The following is a 24,259-nucleotide window of genomic DNA, read 5'->3' as shown; positions in this document are numbered from 1 at the left end:
ATAATGTACAGATTTTGCACTTATGGAAAGAAATTGGTACTTTTATTCACCAAAGAGGCATTCAACTGATCACAATGTATAGTCAGGTAATAATGTTAAAAATTACTATTACAATATGAAATAAAATATTTTTCAGAACTTATTAAACTACTTCAAAGAGTTCTCATCCAAAAAATCCTCCATGCGCAGCAATGACAGCTTTGCAGATCCTTGGCATTCTTGCTGTCAGTTTGTCCAGATACTCGGGTAACATTTCACCCCACGTGTCCTGTAGCACTTGCCATAGATGTGGCTGTCTTGTTGGGCACTTCTCACACAGCTTACAGTCTAGCTGATTCCACAAAAGCTCAATGGGGTTAAGATCCATAACACTCTTTTCCAATTATCTGTTGTCCAATGTCTGTGTTTCTTTGCCCACTCTAACCTTTTCTTTTTCTGTTTCAAAAGAGGCTTTTCTTTGCAATTCTTCCAATAAGACCTTCACCACTGGGTCTTCTCTTTACTGTTGTACATGAAACTGGTGTTGAGCGGGTAGAATTCAATGAAGCTGTCAGCTAAGGACATGTGAGGTGTCTATTTCTTAACCGCTTGTTTAGTTGAACATCAGGCCTTCCAAATATCTTTCTGTCCTTGTTAGAGACAGTTGTCCTTTATATTTGAAGACTGTAGTGTACACCTTTGTATGGAATCTTCAGTTTTTTTGTCAATTTCAAGCATTGTATAGCCTTCATTCCTTAAAACAATTACTGACTGACGAGTTTTTTTCTTTGTGCCATTTTTGACCTAATATTGACCTTAATACATGTCAGTCTATTGCATTCTGTTGCAACTCAAAAACAAACACTAAGACAATTTAAGGAACCAATTTAAGGCTCCAAATAACTTTCAGATGTGTTTGATATAATGGCAAGTGATTTTCTAGTACCAAATTAGCAATTTAGCATGATTACTCAAGCATAAGGTGTTGGAGAGATGGCTGCTGGAAATGGGGCCTGTCTAGATTTGCTCAAATATGACTTTTTTTTAATAGTGATGGTGCTGTTTTTTACATAAGTAATGTCTTGACTATACTTTGTGATCATTTGATCATTCGATTTGGTGAATTAAAAGCACCAATTGCAAAACACTCTCATGGTGAAATTGTCAGGATTCATACGACTTTTCTAAATTTGACTAATTCGTATGATAATGTTTGACTGCACACGTTTGAAGTCCCATGGCTTTCACTAGAGCCAGTGACGTCACTGGACATTGTGCGTGGAACTCGCGCTTCCGCATTTGACATCTGGGAATTTGCATGTGATGAAGTCATACGAGTTTATGTGAACAACATCATCAATTATGTATGAATTTTCATGAGATCAGGTTGACCAATTATCTTCAGCAAAATCTGTACGTTATTCCAAACTTTTGGCCACCAGTGTATGTATAAAAAAATGAAAAAAGCAATAATGAATGGTAGCATATGTTATTCATTAATTATTTTACCACTAATACCACTAATTACAGTTGACAACTCTACTCAGGAGAATAATACAAATTTAAAAAACTCCAAGTGGATGGGTGCTTGTCAAGTAGTCAGCAGGTGTCTGATTTAGTGTTATGATCTTGTTGTTTGAAAGCTCAGACTTCCAGCATCACAAGATGAGCGATTATAAGACACTTTCGGCAGATCAGGTGCAATCATATTTGAACTGCCTCTCTCCGACTCAATTCAGCTAGAAACACAATTCGCACTGAATCACCAATTATGCCAATTAACTGCAATTAGCCTAGATCAAAACAAGCAAACTAACAGGTGAACAAGTTTAATAGGTTTTGAACAGTTTAAGATGAAATAGTGACAGCGTCCCTTTGGAAAAGAATCGATAATTATAGAGAAAGACACAGAGTACTTCATTATATGTGAAACTGGCTTTTGAAAAGGCAATATGTCGCGCTAAAATACGTCCATGCTAAAGGACCTGTAAGCGGTATTAGCAATTTTGTTAACTTCTGCCACAGGATGGATGGCTGGATAGAAAAGAAAGAGATAGACAGATTAAACTTCTGCCCCTCCCCTTGCTTTCATATACTATAAAAGTATATAAAAAATAAAAAAATAAAAGAAAACAAACAGCATAAATCTCAAATAATGCTGCCGTCATGTGCTATCGGAATGATCCTAGTTTTCACTGTGGCCAAGTGGTAATTACAAGTACTTCACATTCAAGTGCTTTATTGTCGGAAAGAAAACATGTTCTTACATATATTTCTTGAGGAACTTTTATTTTGACACCATAATACATATTACTGAGTCTTATTATCTTAATGACGATTATAAGATTTTGCTCATATAAATATTGCTGACATAAATATAACCGAAACGGCAAGTACTAACAATTTAGAAAAAATAATAAAGCCTGTCATTTTCTCTGGACACCATGTTGAAAGCTTATGACTCCTTAAATCTTGGAAACTCTGAGTTTCCCAGTGGTAATTACAATTTGAAGGGTCGTTCATGTGCAACTTCCAAGTGGGAAACTTGTATTTAAGTAAATGCAGCATAAGACTGATTTTAAATTTCTGGATGGTCAACAACTCAACAGCAGATCCCTTGATGGGCTCCTCTGTCGTAACTTTCAGCTTAATCCCTGTACTGAAGAAACATGCCTATATTAGCTCATGAATGATCACAGGAGGAAAACACATATTTAATACAAAGAACAACAATATTCCAAATCCTTTTATTTTCACTCAAATGTATCTGTGGAGCGGAGTGGGGTGGGGCCGGGCTAGAATGTCGCACGCCAGGTCCACAATTGGCCTGATGGGGCGCGCAAGGGATAAAGGCGGCCTGTGACGACGCTTCGAGAGAGAGAGAATTACAGGCATGTCTGTCATGTGTGTGTATTTATGTTTGTGCTTTTGTTTTGAGTTTAATTAAATTATTATTTATATTGACAAGCCGATTCTCGCCTCATCCTTGCCCATCTTAACCCCCTTACATTGGTGCCGAAACCCGGGAAGGAGGAGGGATGCCCGTCGCAGAGTCCTCGACATTGCCGTCCACCCGGGGAGCCCTGCTGCCATCTGCCAGGTGACGGAGTAGACGTAGTAGTGGGGAATGGATTCCCCGACCTCCTGGAGCGATGGAGCCGCTGCCAGGGGCGGAGGAGTGCCCTGCCGTCACCCAGAAACGCGGAGGGGTCGAGAGAAGACCGCCGTCTGCGAGGGGAGGAGGGAAGTAACTCCCTGATCGCCTGGAGTGGTAGGGACGTTGCCAGGGGCGGAAGAATGTCCTCAGGTGCCGCCAGAAAAGCGGAGGGGCGTTCTGTCTGCTGGGGGTCAGAGGTTTGACTCCGGTTCGCCCGGAGAGGAGCGGCTATTGTCCGCCGGAGAGTGTGGCGGAGTGTTCGAGGACCACGTGACGGTACATCAGAGAACCGGTGAGTGAGCTTCTTCTCTATATCCTCTCTCTCTCTCTGTCGCACAGTGTTGGCCTTTTCCCTCGCCTAGTTGTTGTTGTTGTTGTTGTCTCCTGTCTCCTCCGAGGTCGAGAAGGCGGGGATGACCTGATGGGCACAAAGTACGCCCCTCCCCAGGGAAAGAGGGGGGGGGAGGGGTGTATGTCATGCCGGTGGCACCCTGGCCTGAGGTAACGCCGGGAGGAGTGTGGAGCGGAGGGGGGCGGGGCCGGGCTAGAATGATGCACGCCCGGTCCCCAAACAGCCTGATGGGGCGAGCGAGGGATAAAGGCGGCCGGTGACGACGGTTCGAGAGAGAGAGAATTATTTTGTTTTGAGTTTAATATCCTAGACTGCTTTTGTTCCTCCAAAAAGTAAGTCCAAATGTCAGTCTAAAATCCAAAACGAAGCTTCTAATCTACAGAGAGCAACAGAGAGCACACAGTATTTTCTGCAGAAAAGCTATGTTAAGATATAACTGTTGGCAGGTTTTGTTTCCTATGGCACCCTTTGCAGGTTTCTAACCATCTGTTTCTTACTCTGAGTCTTCACACATCTAAACAAACCCAAATACAACACTTGTTCTTTTCTCTGAGAGACAGAGGGACACACTTCCTGTCCATGCAAGTTTAAACAATTTTTCTACAATTCTGACTAAAATAGATCCTTCGCACGCATTTGATCTTTCTTATTTAATTAGCTGTGCTTGATAAAGCAAGCATCATTATAAATATTGCTCAGTTTTCAAATCCCGTAACCCTGAATATAAAAACCTTGGCTTGTCCCACACCATTTGTGCTATGGACACACAAAAACACACACATTACCTTTAAATTTTCACTTATGTTTTGTAAAAAAAACAAAGGAAACAAAACAGGATCTGAAGCTGTGCCACAGATTTTAGTGCAGTCAGTCTTTGTAGCTGGGACTGAACATGTCAATGTTTTGAGCATGAAATTATCGCCCGCACACTAAATTATCCACAAGTTTTAGCTTTGATACAGGAGGGGGCTGCAATAAAAAAAACAGCCTAAATTACAGTGTTACAGTTCTGGTGCCCTCATTGCAGAACAGAATGTATTAAGGAATGGTGCCACGATCAAGGCTGTTTATAATACCGGTCCCACTGATAAAGATGAAAGCACCGAACCAGCAGAACACGTCCCAGTGAGATCGGAGTAAACTTTTAACACACTAACTGCTGTGATGCTTCTGTGGAGCTATTCAGTGAACACAGGAAATGGAGATGACAGGGGGAGTAAAGGATGTGGGTAAAGATGGAGAAAGATGGGGAGGTCTCGAAAATGAAAGAGGAGCTCTCTAGGAAATGATGAAGGAACGTATCTTATAGCGTGGGTCAAACTAGGTGATGTTTTCAATTTTGACTTCCTGCACAGTCCAGTGAGCAGGCCTAAATGCTGAAACGGAATATTCTACTCTGTATATACTTTCATCAGACTATCGAACCAAACGGCCATTTGGAGTCTTTATAATAACAAATTAACCCGAGAAACAGTGGTGAAAGTAATAAAAATAATTCTATTTTAAAAAACCATTCAAATAATAATAATAAAAATAATACATAAAAAAAGTTGTGGCTACACTAATCAAGCTGATCTACAGGCAAAACTATCCAACTAATATTTCCAGTTAGATTTTTTGCCAAAAATAACCAGCGTGTACCAGTAATAGTCAAGCAAAAAATACAATTCAGATAGATTTTCCTGAAAAAATGCTTACTATCCAACGAATATGACTGGTAACTAGTTTAAAAAATAAAAAAAAGTTACAAAATTACTGCAGGTAACAAAGTACTTTAATACTAGTTTCAACTGGTCAGCTGGTCAGATGTTATGGCTTTACTATAACCAAGCAAACCAGCTTGCAACAGTAACAGACCAGTAAAACCAGTATTGAAGTATCCAAAAAATGCCTCAAATTGGTAACCAGCAATTTGTATTAAAATTTTCTTTAATTGTTTTAAATAGATATTTAAGCTAGTCACCAGCTGAATGTCTAGACATTTTCCAGCAGGGAAAATTTTATTGAAAATATAAAAAAAAAAAAAAAACAAATCTAACTTTGTTCAGCTGGGACAAAAAAATAAATAAATATATCTATATATATATATAAACTTTTTACTGGTTACCAGTATAAGGTATGTGTAAGGTCTGTTAAAACTTCCATTTTAACTTGTAATCTATTGTGGCTACAAAAGTAATGCTGGTCTACCTGCAAAACGGACCAGCTTAACCAGCTTGTGACAGTAAGAAACCAGCAATGATCATCTCATATTCCCAGTTAGATTTTCCCTGCCAAGACACCTACAGTAAAACAGCTAAGCCAGTTCAACAAGACATTAGCTTAAAAGACCAGCTATAACTATAAACAAAATTGTTAAACTTCGGTTGCCAACATTTGGTATGTTTTGGGCACTTTCATACTGGTTTTGGCTGGCCAAATTTATGGCTACATTAGCTTGTCTTCCAGCAAAAATAACTAGTTGAACCTGATTTTGCCATTAACAGACCAGCATTAACCATCTTATGTTAGATATCCCTGCAAATAATGTCTAGACCAGCTAACCTGGTTCAACTGGTGTCTAGCTTAAATGGCCAGGTACAACCATTAAAACAGCTTTACTTACTACCATAATTTACCTATTACTGGTTACTAGTACATAGTATGATTAGAGACCCTTTCGCAGTAGTTTTGGCTGGTCACCCATCATGACTATCTGCATGGCACATCTACTGTACATATGTTCTATCTGCACAATCATTCAACTTAACCAGCTTGTCCAAGTAACAAGACCAGCATTGATCAGCAAGACCATCTTGGAAGTTTATACTGGTCCAAACTAGAATGTGTGTTTTTGTTTTTTTGTCAGTTATTCAGTTATTGTAGACTTTATTGATTGAATAAGCAGGTTTAATCCCACATAATCTTGTTTGGTATCATAAAAGAGTCATCACTCACCAGCTTGGTTGGTTGTGATGTCTATGGAGACATGCTGAGCAGGATACGGGCTCTTGTTAGTGACGCCGTTGACCGCCTGGATCTCAAATGTGTAGAGTGTGTGGGCCAGTAGGTTACTGATGAAGACTCTGGTTTCGGTCAGACTCAGTTGGTGGGGGACAAATTCCACATTATCATCGCAGTGAGAGCATGATCGCTGGTCTGCCTGGCATTTCTTACAAACGATATTGTAAACCACGTCATCACGTCCGCCTGTCTCACGCGGAGAGTGCCACTCCAAAGTCACGGAGGTCTCGTTCACGATGGATATGACATTCCGCGGCCCAGAGGGAACACCTGATTGGAAACAGGAAAACATATAAGAATATGTAGCACCTTTAAATCAACTGGTAGAGCATGGCGCTAGCAACACTAAGGTCATAGGTTTGATTCCCAGAAAATGCATGTGCTGATAAGATGCATATTCTCGTGCGACCTCACGCACACATGCGTGGATGATGTATTTTGAGTTTGCTTTATGCAGCACAGAATTTCATTTCTATCGGGAAGACACACAGGCTTGAGTGAAGTTTAAGATGACATTTATTTGATAAATGTAAAATAGAAAGTAATGTCTCTCTCTTTGGCGTAGGCCCCGTCCGGCGGTCCGAGGGAGTTGTACCCGGAACCGTCATGTCCTGCCGGAGATAGGAGGCAGGAGCGAGGAGCCTACCATGCGGGACAGGGCTCAACTGGTGGTAGTCGGGTGGTGGAGGTTGCCATGTTAGCACACTGAAACAGCAATGTGATAGATTGTGAGCAGACTTATCAGCAATGGCTTACATGCGATTGGCTAGGAATTACCCAGCTAATGATGTGATGATGTACAGCTGCTTGAACTACGCTGCGCTTCCATTTCATTTAAACCAACTGATTTCAGTTCAGGACACTCTGGGACTGTCGGTAATAGGTTAAACTTTTGACGTATGGAGTCATGTGACAAAACATCATGGTGCCAATCACAGCAGAGTTTGCCTACAGGAGAAATGTCAACAAAACTACATCTGGTAAGAAACCTAATTAAGTTTTTATATTGAAAACTGTTTGAGTCAAAAGATGAGAGTCTACAGTTAGGTTTTACATAAATTTGAGCAATTTATTGTGAGACGCCACACTGCTAAACACAATGTACACTAACGCACAAAGTTTTCATTAGAAATCCTATATTTACAGTGCATTTTATATTGAGAATTTTTATTAATTTTTTTATTTTTATTTTTTTTGCATGTTTGTTAGGTGCTACTAGTTACAAATCAAATAGGGAAATGGAAAATGCACAAATCAGTCACTCTCAGGTCTAACTTAATGCAACAAGTCATTTATGTGTCTGGATATGTCTTCTAAACACGTAGAGATAAAGGAAAATCAACCAAGCTGACAAGCTGTTGATGATAAATGAGAAATAAAAGGAAGGGTCATTTTGATACTTAAAAGAGGTGACAATAACATATGTGATTATCTAGGCTCTTGAAATTGCATTGTTGTAACTACAGTGTAATTAAAATGTAATTAAAATTCTTACAATGCCCTTTTATTAAATTATACTACTTACAACTAAATTATAGAAAATTATCCATTTTAGATTTATTTTATGAAGTGAAAAAATACCACCATCTGAAGACAAGATTAAAAAGATAATTACAGTGATATGCTTACAACAGTGGAATAAAACCAGAGATAATTTATATCTGGATGAGAGCACCTCTCTTTTATGAGTAAATAGAAATCATTTTTTGTAGTTTCTATAACTCTCCTTTCTTCTCCTGTCGTAGCCATTTATACCTCAGTTTCCTGTGAAGTTTAATTACAAAACTCAAAATTGCTTTGCAGCACCTTTAGAACAGCTTTCACTTAGAAACAGTGTGCTGAATGTCAGTTGGTGGTATGTTGGTACTTTGCCATGTACTAAATGTTCAAATAAATATTTCTCTCACTCAACACCCAGAAAGAATACACAATGGATTTTTGTTTAGCAGTGTCTTTAGACCCAGAGTGCCCGTACATCAGCCCACTACTCAAAACCATGAAAAGCTTTTAATCGACATCCGGAAAAAGGGACAAAAACAAGGTTTCAGTAATGCCTCTTTATCAGAACCTCCAATATCCATTCCTACACATTCGGCATTCCCACTACAGCTGAAGGGAAAAGCCATATTGTGTTTCTGATAAAACACTGGCTTCCCCGGAGCACTTAACATACTGCCAGGAACTGAGGATTTACAGATCACAGAGAGGTTGTGGTGTTATTAAAAGGTATTGTTGACCCAAAACTGAACATACTGTCATCATTTACTCACCCTTTCAGTACGTTGTTCCAAACCTGTATGGCTTTCTATCTTCAATGTTAAATGGCCACCACTCAAAGTGAATGAGCTCCAAAAATCACCATTAATATATCATAAAAGTGGCCCACATAACTTGCACTCTATATTCCAAGTTTTCTCAAGTTAAACAATAGATTTGTGTGAGGAACAGGCCAAAATGTAAGTCAATGTTCACAGAATTTCACAGATTGTGCATTCATGAGAGAACAATTATTATTTTGAGTTTGATCTTTTTGATTAATTGGTTGATCCATTTCACAGAACTGGTCTGAATTATCTGTTCACAAATTGGATGGTTCTAGTACTCTGGTTACATTAACTGACAGCGTTAGTCAGTTAGCAGTGGAGGGGAATATTATCAGTGAATAACAATTTATTTTTCAAAGCTATCATACAACTTCAGAAAACATGGAATATACCATGCAAGTGATATGGACAAATTTTACGATACTTTTATTGTGATTTTTGGAAACATTTGGAGCCTGACAGCCTAAGTTCTCATTCACCTGTATTATTTAGAAAAGAGTGCCAGGACATTCACGTGTTTATGCATTTTACTGTCTTATTCTGTTCTATTTTATTCTTTTATTTTTACAGTATATTTTATTATATGCATGTGAAAGCACATTTATGTTTTCTGTAAAGCACTATATAAAGACTTGTAGCATCTGGACCAACCAGACACAGAATTATTCATTATTTAATGAATACGTCAACCGATTTCTCAAGACTGTAACAAGCAAAGTTCCAAGTAGCCGACTCCGTTATGTCTTCTCCACCACTGATCATTATCAAGCCTTTACACTGTCTTTGCTGACACTGGACCAGCAAATAGTGGACCCCCAGTGACACTCTGGGGTTGGGGAGCTAGAGCAAAGAATGCAGAAAGATTGATTCACTCCTTTCCCCCAAAGAAAATGGACATAAACACAGAACACATTTTTCTTTGTCATTTATAAACAAACTATAATTTCACATGTATATCCCCAGGACATTGTGTATAGAATCATTACTGTCTTGTATAGTGTCCTTTTTTTAATTACTGTATACTGTTTTAATGCATGCCTTATGACAGAACTACCAGATAATGTCCAATTAGTTCTGCCATGTTTCCTATCAAATGAATCCCTGTGTGACACACTACAAAGTGGTATATATATAATTCTGATAGCATGCATTGTATGTTTTCTATATTAATAAGATAATAAAGGGGCACACATTAAAAACTAATTCCAATCACGCAAATTAGTCAGCTTCCAAACAAAGGAACATTTCCAGCATGGAAATTGCACCTTTCTCATTGGTCAAGCCACTCTCTTTTCCCCTGGCTCTTTCCCCTGACTATCTCTTCCCTCTGCTGCATGGTCATGCTGACCACGAGGCCTGCAGGCTGACAGACCTCAACACCTCAAGCCATGTGCAACTACCTTGACCATCGACTCAAGGAACCATCAAGCCTTTCTCCTGCGACTGTAACCGGGTACTCTCTCGACAGCCGAGGCAATTGCAAGTATCGTACCAGTAACTAACTGAACATAGTTTGTAACCCCTTTGTAACAAAGGTGCTTTTAAATTAAGAAATGGTTGGTTCTCTCAGATGCTAAAAAAAATTATTCTTTTCATAACTGCATTTCCCCTATTCTATTCCGGTTTCATTTCCTGTTTTTGTTTAGATTAGTTATGTGATCGTATTTTAGTTAAGTAAACTTTTGTGTTCATTCTTGCAAGTTGATTCTGGTCTGCTTGTAAATCAACGTCAGTTTAACGATTCGATCACAGCTACAGGCTAAGAAAGAGTTATTTTTGTGTGGCCATGGAAAATATCCTTTCTGAGAAATGATAGACGATCAATACTGAGCGTTCACTGGACGAACAGATAAATTGATTGTAATATTAATTCAGCTACATCAAGTTGATTCTATTAACCGATCCAAATGTTCATAATTAATTATAACGAGTTATGATTAATTATTCATGTTTCCCTTTTAAAGATAGGTTTGACTGGTGTACATTTTGATAAATAATCTCATCCATGTTTCTAAAAGATTTATTTGTGTATTTGTGTATTGTGGAACGCGTTGACGTTCATATGGATCGATGAAACTGTTTTCATTAGTGTTGACCCAGATCGCAAATCACTGGTGTTGGTTGCTATGAAAGTTCATGGGAAGTCCTAAAGAGACTCTTTTGGGGCAATTTACCATGCATGAGCAACATGCCGACGCCATATTGTAAACACAGTACAGCTAAGCTAAGAGCATAACACAACACCGCTAAACTAACCAGTTAGTGAACTTTCATTGCAACCCCTAAATACGCTACAGACTGTTGTAAAAGGTGTTAGAGTATAGCAATGTGCTTATTTCCACAGAAAATAACTATTTGTACTGTTTTGGAATGACATGATTTTATTTTTTTATTTTTTTGGGCTATATATTTAAAACAGTAACAGACTCAGATGAGAGCCAGAAAAAAAAAAGTTTTGGACCAAATGTTCAGAGGCATCGAGTTCTGATTTTTGTGACTGCTTTAGAAAAAGCCAACTCTAGAAGAACATTTGAGTGACTCCTCCTTGAAGTTTCAAACTTCTTGATGTGAGGGGGGAAATCTGGCAAGGAGACATTCCAACACTTGAAGCAAGAGTTGAATGATTCACTCAGGCTCTGAGACACAATGAGCTATTGTGCAGGCAAAGCCTTGTGGGATAGATCAGGGGCTTCTGGGACCCCAAATATAGAGTACCAATGAATGAAGTGACCTTGAACTCTGGAGACCACAATGATTAGTCAATCAAGAAGGGACTTAAACTTTAGCAGATGGCAATTGACAGCTCTGAATTGACATTCCCACTGGAATCTTTACAGTTTTTATATATTTTCTGCCCCGATTACATTGTTCAGTATTCTACATATATATAGTAATATGAGTTAAATGGAATTAAGATTACCACTCTCTTATTGGTAGTTTAAAACATGGTCAAATTAGCCAAAATATGTCAAGGAATGGTGCTATACAAATGAAGCTCTATCAACAGCATTTGTGGCATAATATCAACAATCATAGAACATTATTTAGATTAATTCCTAAGTTTTTTATATAAAAATCTAATATTTGTATTATATTGAGTCACTTATAATGTAAGGCTTTTTAAATGTATGACTATACCATGTACATTTTATTGTTTTTATTGTGATACACATTACACATGCTAGCATTCAACTAGTGTGACAGAATTGCTTACTGACCTTGTCTATGTAAAGTTATTTCAGTTTAGTACAGTGGCAAGAAAAAGTATGTGATCCCTTTTGAATTAGCTGGTTTTCTACATTAACGTAGAATACCAAATGTGATTTGGTCATTTTCATCATAGTCTGAAGTATAGACAAATACAATGTGCTTAAGCTAAAAACTCACAATCAATTATAATATTTCATGTCTTTATTGGACATATCCCATTAAACATTTAAAGTGCTGTGGAAAAAGTAAGTGAACCTTTGGATTTAATAACTGGTTGATCCTTCTTTGGCAGCAATAGCCTCAACCAAGCGTCTCCGGTAGCTGCGGATTAGACCAGCACAAAGTTCAGAAGGAATATTTGACCATTCTTTCTTACAGAACTGTTCAGCTCAGCCATATCCTTAGGATGTCTCTTGAGATAATTCCACAGCATCTCTATTAGGTTTTGGCTCTATAAGTTTTGGCTCTCTGACTGGGCCACTCCAAAAGTTGGATTTTCTTTTTTAAACCATCCTGTAGTGGATTCACTTTGATGTTTAGAGTCTTTGTCCTGCAGCATCACCCAACTTCCACTGAGCTTCAGCTGGCACACAGCCACCCTCACATTATCCAGCAGGATATCTGGATAAACTTGGTGATTAATTTTTCCCTCGAAGAAGGCAAGTTATCCAGGCCCTGAAGTAGCAAATCAGCCCCAAATAATGATTTTCCCATCACCATTGGAATTATTTTTCCATGTTGGTAGGCCGTGCCCTTTTTAAACCATACATAGTGCTGTGTGTTCTTCCCAAACAATTGAACCTTAGTTCCATCAGTCCACAAAACATTTCCCCAGTAGCATTGTGGAGTGACAAGGTGGTCTTTGGCCAACTTCAGGTGCACGGCAATGTTTTTTGTTGGAATGCAGCGGCTTCCTTCGTGGTGTCCTGCCATGGACACTGTACCTATTTAATGTATTCCGTAAAGTAGACTCATGAACAGAGATGTTAAGCAGTTACAATGATTTCTTCAAATCTTTAGCGGTCACTCTATAGTTATTTTTTACCTCATTCTGTGGTGTGCCCTATGAGTCATCTTATCTGGACAGACACTTTTAGGGAGAGTAACCACAGTACTAAACCATCTCATTTTATTGTAAATGTATCTAACTGTGGACAGATGAATATCTAAGTTCTTTGAGATAACTTTGTAACCCTTTCCACCTTAATGCAAAGCAACAATTCTTGATTGTAGGTCTTCTGAGATCTCTTTTTTTTTTGCTAGGCATGGCCCACATAAGCATATGCTTCTTGTGAATAGCAAACTCGCAAACTCTTGAAAAAAAGTGCTTTTTATACGTCAAAGTATCTCTCGGCCAACTTCTAACTTTTATTAGCTTTTGTTGACACCATTAGCCTAGGGATTCACATGATTTTTCTAACCCCCACTGTGAATGTTTGAATGATGTATTCAGTATGTACAAGAACAATACCATAATTCATGTGTTATTAGTTAAAGCAGATTGTGTTTTAAGTGTATTACTAACTTACTTTATCTTTAACTTACTTTTTGTTGTTGATATTACCTTAACATTCCTTCATTAAAAGTGAAACAGGCAGGGAAATGTATGGAAATTAGTGAATTATAGATGCTCTAATTCTGGAAAAATTGGTGTAGATTACAATTGCGCCTAGCTATAAGTTTGAGAGGAAGTATATTGAAGTAGGGTATACATTTTGTAAGGTATACAAGGTTTGTAAGGTATTGTGAGGGACGATTAAGCTGTAGATATTTCTGATCTGTTAGCAGGCAGCGTTTCATTCGGTCACTGAGCTGGTCACTATCCAAATAGCAGAGCTTTGCTTACACAACAGATAACACCCAAAGCACTGTTTGATTAGGTGCTATGACAGCAAAGATGTCTTACTATATCTCACAGTAAAGCTTAATAGAAGAGGAGGGGGAAAAAGAAAGAAAGAGGGAGAGAAGGGAGGAGAAAAGGAGCAAATTAGGAAGAGTAAGGCCTTATCTGGAAATAGGCCAGAAGAAGTGTGTGTGCACACGTGTATGTGAACAGAATGAGGTCATGAGATACAGCCAGTTATAACACAACTAGTTGGTTCCCAAAGGATACCAAAGCACACTAAGAACAAGTTCATTACATGCCAACATCATTATAACTGACAGTATATAATACTTTAATTCACCAAAGTGACATTCAACTGATCACAAAGTATAGACAGGACATTAATGTGTAAAAAACAGCGCCATAACTAATTGAAAAAAATATATATTTTTTTAGTAAAATCTAGACAGGCCTCATGTAGAGCAGCCGTCCCTCCAACACCTTATGATTGAGTAATCATGCTAAATTGCTAATTTGGTACTAGAAAATCACTTGCCATTATATCAAACAGTAAAAAGCTACATTGGTTTGTTAAAAGAAGCTTAACATTGTCTTTGTGTTTGTTTTTGAGTTGCCACATTATGCAATAGGCTGGCATGTCTTAAGGTCGATATTTGGTCAAAAATGGCAAAAAAAAAGAAACAAGAATATTTCATACAAAGGTGTATGAAAATTCTTGTATAGTCTTCAAAGACAAAGGACAACTGGCTCTAACGAGGACAGAAAGAGATGTGGAAGGCCAGATGTACTGCTTAACAACAGGGTAAGAATATCAGAATCTCTAGTTTGAGAAATAGATGCCTCACAACACCATTTTTATATAAAACAGTAAAGAGAAGACTCAGTGGTGCAGGCCTTATGTGAAGAATTGCAAAGAAAAAGCCACTTTTGAAACAGAAACACAAAAATAAACTGTTAGAGTGGGCAAAGAAACACAGACATTGGACAACAGATAATTGGAAGAGTGTGTTATGGATCTTAACCCCATTGAGCTTTTGAGGGATCAGCTTGACTGTAAGGTGCTTGAGAAGTGCCCAACAAGACAGCCACATCTACGGCAAGTGCTACAGGAATCGTGGGGAGTATCTGGACAAACTGACATCTAGAATGCCATGGATCTGCAAAGCTGTCATGGATGATTTTTTGATGAGAACTCTTTGAAGTAGATTAAGTAGATTTTTTTTTTCAAATTGTAATAGTAATTTTTCACGTTATTAATGTCCTGAATATATATTGTGATCAGTTGTATGCCACTTTGGTGAATAAAAGTACCAATTTCTTTCCATAAAGCAAAGTCTGTACATTATTCAAAAATTTGACCAGTATACAGGTGAAACTCGAAAAATTAGAATATCGTGCAAAAGTTCATTAATTTCAGTAATTCAACTTAAAAGATGAAACTAATATATTATATAGACTCATTACAAGCAAAGTAAGATATTTCAAGCCTTTATTTGATATAATTTTGATGATTATAGCTTACAGCTTATGAAAACCCCAAATTCAGAATCTCAGAAAATTAGAATATTACATGAAATCAATAAAAAAAGGATTTTAAATACAGAAATGTCGGCCCTCTGAAACGTATAATCATGCATATGTACTCAGTACTTGGTTTGGGCCCCTTTTGCATTAATTACTGCCTCAATGCGGCGTGGCATGGATGCTATCAGCCTGTGGCACTGCTGAGGTGTTATGGAAGACCAAGATGCTTCAATAGCGGCCTTCAGCTCTTCTGCATTGTTTGGTCTCATGTCTCTCATCTTTCTCTTAGCAATGCCCCATAGATTCTCTATGGGGTTCAGGTCAGGCGAGTTTGCTGGCCAATCAAGCACAGTAATACCATGGTCATTGAATCAGGTTTTGGTACTTTTGGCAGTGTGGGCAGGTGCCAAGTCCTGCTGGAAAATGAAGTCAGCATCTCCATAAAGCTTGTCTGCTAAAGGAAGCATGAAGTGCTCTAAAATGTCCCGGTAGACGGCTGCGTTGACTCTGGACTTAATAAAGCACAGTGGACCAACACCATCCGATGACATGGCTCCCCAAACCAACACAGACTGTGGAAACTTCACACTGGACTTCAAGCATCTTGGATTGTGTGCCTCTCCATTCTTCCTCCAGACTCTGGGACCTTGGTTTCCAAATGAGATGCAAAATTTGCTCTCATCAGAAAAGAGGACTTTGGACCACTGAGCAACAGACCAGTTCCTTTTTTCTTTAGCCCAGGTAAGACGTTTGACATTTGAAGCCCATGTCCAGGACCCGTCTGTGTGTGGTGGCTCTTGATGCAGTAACTCCAGCCTCAGTCCACTCCTTGTGAAGCTCCCCACACATTTGAATGGCCTTTTCCTGACAATCCTCTCCAGGCTACGGTCATCCCTGCTGCTTGTGCACCTTTTTCTTCCACACTTTTCCCTTCCACTTAACTTTCTATTAATGTGCTTTGATACAGCACTTTGAGAACATCAAACTTCTTTTGCAATTACCTTTTGTGGCTTTCCCTCCTTGTGGAGGGTGTCAATGATGGTTTTCTGCACAACTGTCAGGTCAGCAGTCTTCCCCATGATTGTGAATTCAACTGAACCAGACTGAGAGACCATTTAAAGGCTCAGGAACCCTTTGCAGGTGTTTAGCTGATTAGAGTGTGACACTTTGAGCCTACAATACTGAACCTTTTCACAATATTCTAATTTTCTGAGATTCTGAATTTGGGGTTTTCATAAGCCGTAAGCCATAATCATCAAAATTATATCAAATAAAGGCTTGAAATATCTTACTTTGCTTGTAATGAGTCTATATAATATATTAGTTTCACCTTTTAAGTCGAATTACTGAAATTAATGAACTTTTGCACGATATTCTAATTTTTCGAGTTTCACCTGTATATATATATATATGTCTGTGTGTGAGCACGTGTTTAGGGAAAGACCACCGCTGCAGGACAGCACTTTGCATTTGCTTACTCTGCATTAGAGAACCTTAAGAGCCCTTAACATTGAGGAATGATGTTTTGTCAGAGCGTTGAAACCTGAATAAAGCCTGTAAAGTTTCAAACCCATGGGCCGAACACAAAGGTTCTTTTCTGTACCAAATGCAGTGTTACTTCAACTGTACGTGACTTATCTGTCAATCAAACTTGCCCTGAGCCTGTCACCCTAAAGGGGATAAAAAACAGCCCTGTGTACCGAATAACCACAGCACCACATGCAGGTTGGGGGAAAAAAACAACCTGGTCTCATAGAATGAAAGCTACTATAACAACATTTTTGCAAGCTGAGTTTTACTTGCTGCATTCTATGTTGCACAGCAGTTTCCTGGTGGAATTAACAGAAGGGGCACTACAACAGCTGTGAATTTTAGTAACTTTCACAGAAATCAAGAGTACAATGGCTGATTATGAAAAATGTTTTCGCTCTATTACACACTGCTATGTTATGATATAGAAACACTTTAACTCTAATAAAAAATTATCTAAACAAATTGATATATATATATATATATATATATATATATATATATATATATATATATTTTTTTTTTTCATTTTACCACTTGTATTACAGACCCACCTACATTTGTACACACTTGTTCTAATGTGATTAGCTTGCATGGAGCTAGATCAGAGTGCTGGATTTTGGACTCAGAGGACATATGAGCCGAAAGTGTCATAGAAGGCGTTGCCTCAGAAAATGTGCTTTTCATGTCACATTTGCTTTTAGAAAACTATCGGTTATGTTTAGGTGTTGGTTTAGGGTAAGGATGTCTGTTTTGTTTATCTATCATTTTATTTTAGGACACTATCGTTTAGGTTTAGGTTACATTTTTAGGTTAAGGAGTTATGTTTACTCACTAAAACCTCCATCTAACATTCACCTGAAAAACTTTGACTGATTATGACACCATTTCACTCGCTTTTGGCGCCCCTCGCTGGACATTTCACTGGGGAACTGCAGCAAAACATGTAATGAAGCACATCATTTCGTTTTGCAAAACTTTTGCTGTGGTGTCATAATTTTCATGAGATCAAGCTTTGAGAAAAATTGACTGTGTGATGCAACCTGGTCTCATAGAAACATTAATATACCAACATGTTTGCAAAATGTCTTCTACATGTCTCGTTGTATCACGTCAGTTTCCTGGTGCAACAACATTGAGTTTTATTCGGCTTAACACAAATCACAAGTAAAACAGCAGATTAACACTTCATTAACACTTTCTTTTTGCACTGTTCCTAATAATCATATTAATAATTATATTGCATGACATCTAAACACTTACAATAGTGCATGACTTGTCAGGTAATACATTTGCATTGCAAAATTTGCATTACATAACCAATGACACGAGGGCAAGCAAATTATGGCAGAATTTGTATTTTTGGGCAAACTATCCCTTTAAAGATTTCTGTCAGAAACTTTAAAAAGAAAGAGTCTCTTAAAATGATGCCTGTGCTAATGAAACAGAAACACCATCCACTTGTAGTCTCAAGCTCACACACACCCAGACACGCAAAACACTTATTGTGTTTGCGATGCTTTCTACAAGATTAAAACCAAATCCTGTGAGCGAGTATCAAAGTGTCAGAGATGTGAGGATGTATCAGAGAAACTGAGAGTGACAGACACACTGAGGAACAGTGACAGGCCTGAAATGGACATGTGGATTATAAGGAATTGACTGGCTCCTGCCCGCAGGTGGATTTAGTGCACATTTACAGTAACTCTGTGACACTCTTTCTTTCTAAACATCACATGATATGAAACTTGAAAATTCAATTCTGCCATCATTTATTTCCCATCATATGGTTCTAAAACTGTATGACTCTGTGGAACACACACAAGAAATGTTAGACAGAATGACAGAAAGTAGCACACACACTAGGGATGGCGATATGGCCAAAATTGTTATCACGATAATCTTGTTCATATTGTTCGATATCGATATTTATCACGATATACATTTACACATTGCACTTTCTTTTTTCATTTCAAAGTTGACGGAAAAAAAGAAGAAAACAATTATTCTAAACAGTCAAAATAGTCTCTACAAAACTGCACAGGGTTTCCAGAGACATCTGCGGGATCTTTTACCAATTTTACCGTCTTTTACCGTTTATAAATTGAAAATGAATGTTAAAAGATCATCTGTTTTTTTCTGAAGCATAGTGACAGCAGTCCAGTATTTGTTGGAATATTTTTACATTAAAATGATTTTTTTTTTATATATTTCTTTAGATTCAGATACCTAAGTATGGGGCATAGAAGCCCTTGTGACTGTGGAATGATGGTGAATGTGGGTTCAGGGGTGTCCCGAGAGAAAATTTAGAAAACGTTTAAAAAAAAAAAATGTAAAAAACATTTGTATATTTTCATTAAAGTGAGAGACAAGTCTACCAACTTGTAATTTTAGTCTTTCCTTATCCATTCCAGGCATCTAATTCATTTTCACAAAATTAGAACACAAATCGATTTGTTTATTCAATTTGTTTATTAATAAAGACTCGTAACATGCTGATTAATAAAGATACATTTAGAAGAGAAACATGTTATGGTCTAAAAGGTGCTTTGAAAGCACGTTAACTCATGCTGCGCTTCATGTCGCATGCAGGGAAAAGAGGCAACGCGTGCGGAGCAGGACAGGGCAGAAATGATGCATGTTTGGTGCTAGAGAACAATATTCAAGATTACAGTGGAGAAAGATCAGAGCTGTTGTCCACATCACTGTTGTTCTGTTGCGCTCTTCACTAGCGACGATGAGTGGGCGCAACCGTTGTCATGAAGTCTTAAGGTGCGGATGGAATCAATCCGGTGTCCGGCGTAACCTAATACATTACCACTGGTGCGTTTTGAGCGAAGCTGAGAGCGTTTTCAATTAATTCCTTTGAAAGCCGAGCGTTATGCTCGCAAGGTGGATTGGCAGCTCTCCTAGCGCTGTAATTGCCTTTGAGCGGATTTCGTCCATCCCAGTGGAAACGCAGTCAGAGAAAGCCGAACTGCTTGTGTTTTAGCGACACGCAGTAAATATCCTCAAAAGCTTATAATGGATTTTCTTTATCGTGATATATATCGATATCGTTTTATCTTCCTGCCCTACACACCCATATGTGGTACCGGTTCATGACCAGTTCTCACACACACACACACACTTAAAAATATAACAACACTAAGGCGATTTTCTCTTTGAGAGATCCCAGGAGAACAGCTCCACCTCTATAGATTTCTATGAGCCAGTACACACACACACACAACAAGGGTTGACCTGCAGGAATCAGTGGTGTGTGTACAGGTGATGTGAAAAGCACTGTAAAGCAGTGTAATTGCTTTGCTGCAGTTAATCCTCTCCCGGCGACATCTGACTGTCTGTGATTCTGCTTTGAGCTTAAGCCTGTGTACACACAAACACACACAAACATACTTGCTGTCTTTGGCAATTGTCATGTAGTAGTGCAGTCACACACAAAAACAGACATGCTCAACCATAAATTTCTGTAAACACAGTGGCACTAGAACATTACTGGACACTTAAGCCGCACTTAATGTAAAGAGTGCTGAAATATCATTGCATTCAAAACATCAAACCAATAGGCATTTGCAAAAGAATTATGGTCAAGTTTTTTGACTTACACTAAGTTGTATTTTATATATTCAGATTTACAACTTTACTTTCAGGATTTATTTTTATATATTCAGATTTATAACTAAATATTCAGAGTTACATTTACCCATTCAGGATATGTATTTAAATATTTAGATTTATAACAACTCAAGAGTTACATTTATATATCCAGATATATAACTATTACTTTGGTTTAAGGACTATATATATAGATATAAACATTTACATACTAAGGGTTTATAACTATATTTTCAGATGTACAATTGAATATTCTGATTTATAACTGCGTTTATTTTTTTTTAACAAACATTCAACTAAAAACTAAGTTATGTGCACAGAAATGCCTTGTTGATGAGAGAGGTCAACAGAAAATGGGCAGACTGGTTCTAACTTACAACTTCTACAGTAAATGTAAGCACAGCGTAGTTCTAGCGGGAAGACAGCGGGCAGCTGTACATCACCAATAGCTAGGTAACTCCTAGTCAATCACATTGCTTTATAAGTCTGCTCACAATCTATCACATTGCTGTTTCAGTGTGCTTACATGGCAACCTCCACCACCCCACCACCACCAGTTGAGTCCCGTCCTGCACGGGGGGTAGGCTCCTCGCCCCTGCCTCCTATCTCCGGCAGGATATGATGGTTCCGAGTACAACTTCTTCAGACAGCCAGACAAAAGAGACATTACATTTCTGTTTTATATTCATCAAATAAATGTTATGTTAAATTTAATTCAAGTCAGTGAGTCTTCCTGATAGAACTCAGACTGCTCTGTACAATTGTGATGAGATGAATAGTATCTCAGTATGCTATTCTGAGATGCGGGTTGGCGCTGTTTTGGTGGCACGAGGAGGATCTGCACAATATTAGGCCAGTGGTTTTAATATTGTAGCTAATAGGTGAATATACGCACACGCTTTTCATTCATTTTTTATTTTTCTCAATTAAGGACGTTTCTAAAGGGGAGGTTGTGTCAGCTATGTTTTTGCCCACAAAGCAAAGAAAATACACTCACACACACAAACAAACACAAACCAGTGTTCCATATAAGCCTAGACACATTAGTTGCACCAAACCCAGACTGGTCTCTTTTGGCCAACCAAGCTCGAGATAAAAAGTTCTGCTCATTCTCAGCCAATCGGAACCGCTAAATCCAGAAGAACATGCTTTAAATGCAAACACACATACAGAATCCCCAGAACATAACTGGTCATCATATTGCTCCTGGAGAATTAATCTTAAGAATTTTGCTGTCCGGCTTCCTCTAATTAACCGGAGAGCTGTCAACCATCAACACACAAATGCACAGAAAAGCAACACACACACACACTCTCCCAGCAGACATTTCTGAGGAAATAATTTAAGTTCTGATGGAGGCTTGAGGCGATTCGGGCCAGTCCCTGAGAGAACCACGAGCCTCCAGAGAAAGAGAGAGAAAGACAAAAGTACAGCGAGTCTGAGAGTGAGACAGTCCTCCACTCAACCCCCTGAGGATGCAAAAGAAAGGGATGGAAAGTACTAGAATCGAAGGGATGGTGTTTTTTTCTCACAGTAGTTGAGCTGATGTCGACTCAAGAATCCTGCAGATTCTCTCTCTTTCCTCTCCGGAATCAATCAGAGGCATCGGAAACTGCACCCCCTCCTCCTCTTGGTTCATTCAAGTTCAATTCATCCTTTATCCTGGTGATATTTAAATATGAACCTCTATAAGGCTATCATTCTCTATAGTTTTTTCTCCTGATATTATTTCAAACAGGTAAAAGTGCCTTTTTGCCTAGCACTAAAAAAAGGCAGATCCGGAGGATCTATATGTTTTCAAATTCCCAGAGCAGTAGTCACCAGTAAAAACACGCTTGTCCAATGTGAACTTTACATCTGAGTTAGTGTATTCTGGCAGGTTTAAAACTGAAGTGTGTTAAAATACTTTCTCCTGGGCCTGGGTAGCTCAGCGAGTATTGACGCTGACTACCACCCCTGGAGTCACGAGTTAGAATCTAGGGCGTGCTGAGTGACTCCAGCCAGGTCTCCTAAGCAACCAAATTGGCCTGGTTGCTAGGGAGGGTAGAGTCACATGTGGTAACCTTCTCGTGGTCACTATAATGTGTGGTTCTCGCTCTCGGTGGGGCACATGGTGAGTTGTGCGTGGATGTCGTTGAGAATAGCGTGGGCCGCCACTCACACGCTACGTCTCCGCGGTAATGTGATAAGATGCACAGATTGATGGTCTCAGACATGGAGGCAACTGAGATTCATCCTCCACCACCCGGATTGAGGCGAGTCACTACGCCACCACAAGGACTTAGAGCGCATTGGGAATTGGGCATTCCAAATTGGGGAGAAAATGTATTAATTAATTTTATTAATAAAATAAAATAAAATACTCTCTCCATACAGTAAGACACTTGTAGGTTGATTTCCTTGAAAAGGGTATACACTGTGATTGTTCTGTTTGTTTTTCATCGTCCATTCAGATACAGCAACATTGGCTAGACCAACGGGGTGAGTTTAATGTGGGACTAAAGAAGACAGGGGAGTGTTCGAAAAATCTGTTTGAAAACAATGTTTATGTCAAGATTCTACCACTTCAGTTGCTCTTGTTTACAGTTTTTTTTTTTTTTTTTGTGGCAGGATTCAGACACTCATGTTTGTTTTGTTTGTTTTTTATTAAAAATTTGATTCAAAATAAAACCCATATTGAACTCCTTGCCCTCTTCCTACCTCAAAACCCTACTGTTTATTTATGCAAATTTCATTGATAAATGAAATTATACTTTTCAGCTTTAAAGATAAATCCGACAAATAAAATATGACATGCTCATTTGTACTCTGGAATTTAGCGAAAATAATAACCGCCAAACAAATCACTGTGATTTCAGGAGAGCAAATGTACATTTATGAAAGATTTTACCATTTTTGTATGCTTATCTTAATATTTATTTCTAGTATCTTTGTTGTAAAATGGACATTGTCGTTTTGACATCTCGAACATGTGCTCTAATCCAGACTCAATCTTTAAATGAATTATGAATTAATATTAGAAAAGTCAATTCAAATGTAAAACTGGCCTAATATGTTATCTCAAAGTGAAATCAATGTGGAACGTCAGCAGTGTTGTCAGATCTACAAAAGAAACAATCAACATAATCACAATAAAACAAATAAAAATTTGTTTTTTTTTAAAAAAGTCTGTTTTATGGAAATAAGCCTAAAAAAAAACAAGCTGTGACTGTCCATATTTTTTATGTGATTTAATTAAAAAACAAGCTCAAAATGGCTATAAAGCAGGCTTGTCAACACTGAACATCAGCTACATCAGCACAAGCTAATTAATATTCACGAGCTCAGTCATCTCCATGTAGTGACGTCTCAAACCGCCACTCTCATAAAACTTGTTCCGGCGACACTGTAATTAATCACCATATTATCAGACAGATCTCAGAACAGCCATTTAACTTTTTCTTATTATTTTTAACATCTCTGCAGTCTGCCAGACATTACGCAAGTCATTTTAAACGGCAGTTCAAAGAGAAAAAAATAATAATTCTGAATTTTTTTCTTACTGTCTGAGGGACTAAATGGCCAGGTGCTAGCACTGACATCACTCAGCGCAGGTGTTTGGCTAAATTGAAAATGATGAATTAAAATGCTGCAAGGACTTTTAAATCCAGCTCTTCAGTATTGCAAAAAACAAATAAGCATATTTATTGCTTTTAATTTGTCATCAATATGCAGAA

The 24,259-nt window shown here is 38.2% G+C and overlaps 1 protein-coding gene across 1 annotated transcript in view; it reads right to left on the bottom strand.

The window, feature by feature from the left end:
* The window catches only part of LOC127648586 (ephrin type-B receptor 1-B), a 348,045-nt gene that overhangs the window by 93,451 nt on the left and 230,335 nt on the right, over positions 1-24,259 (bottom strand). The window contains exon 5 of the mRNA XM_052133235.1: positions 6,426-6,761. Coding sequence (XP_051989195.1) covers positions 6,426-6,761 — 336 coding nt within the window. The remainder of the gene's footprint in view (positions 1-6,425; positions 6,762-24,259) is intronic.

The sequence above is a fragment of the Xyrauchen texanus genome, chromosome 9, assembly GCF_025860055.1.
Source record: "Xyrauchen texanus isolate HMW12.3.18 chromosome 9, RBS_HiC_50CHRs, whole genome shotgun sequence".
Taxonomy (NCBI): domain Eukaryota; kingdom Metazoa; phylum Chordata; class Actinopteri; order Cypriniformes; family Catostomidae; genus Xyrauchen; species Xyrauchen texanus.
This window is presented reverse-complemented; position numbering and strand designations above follow the sequence as displayed.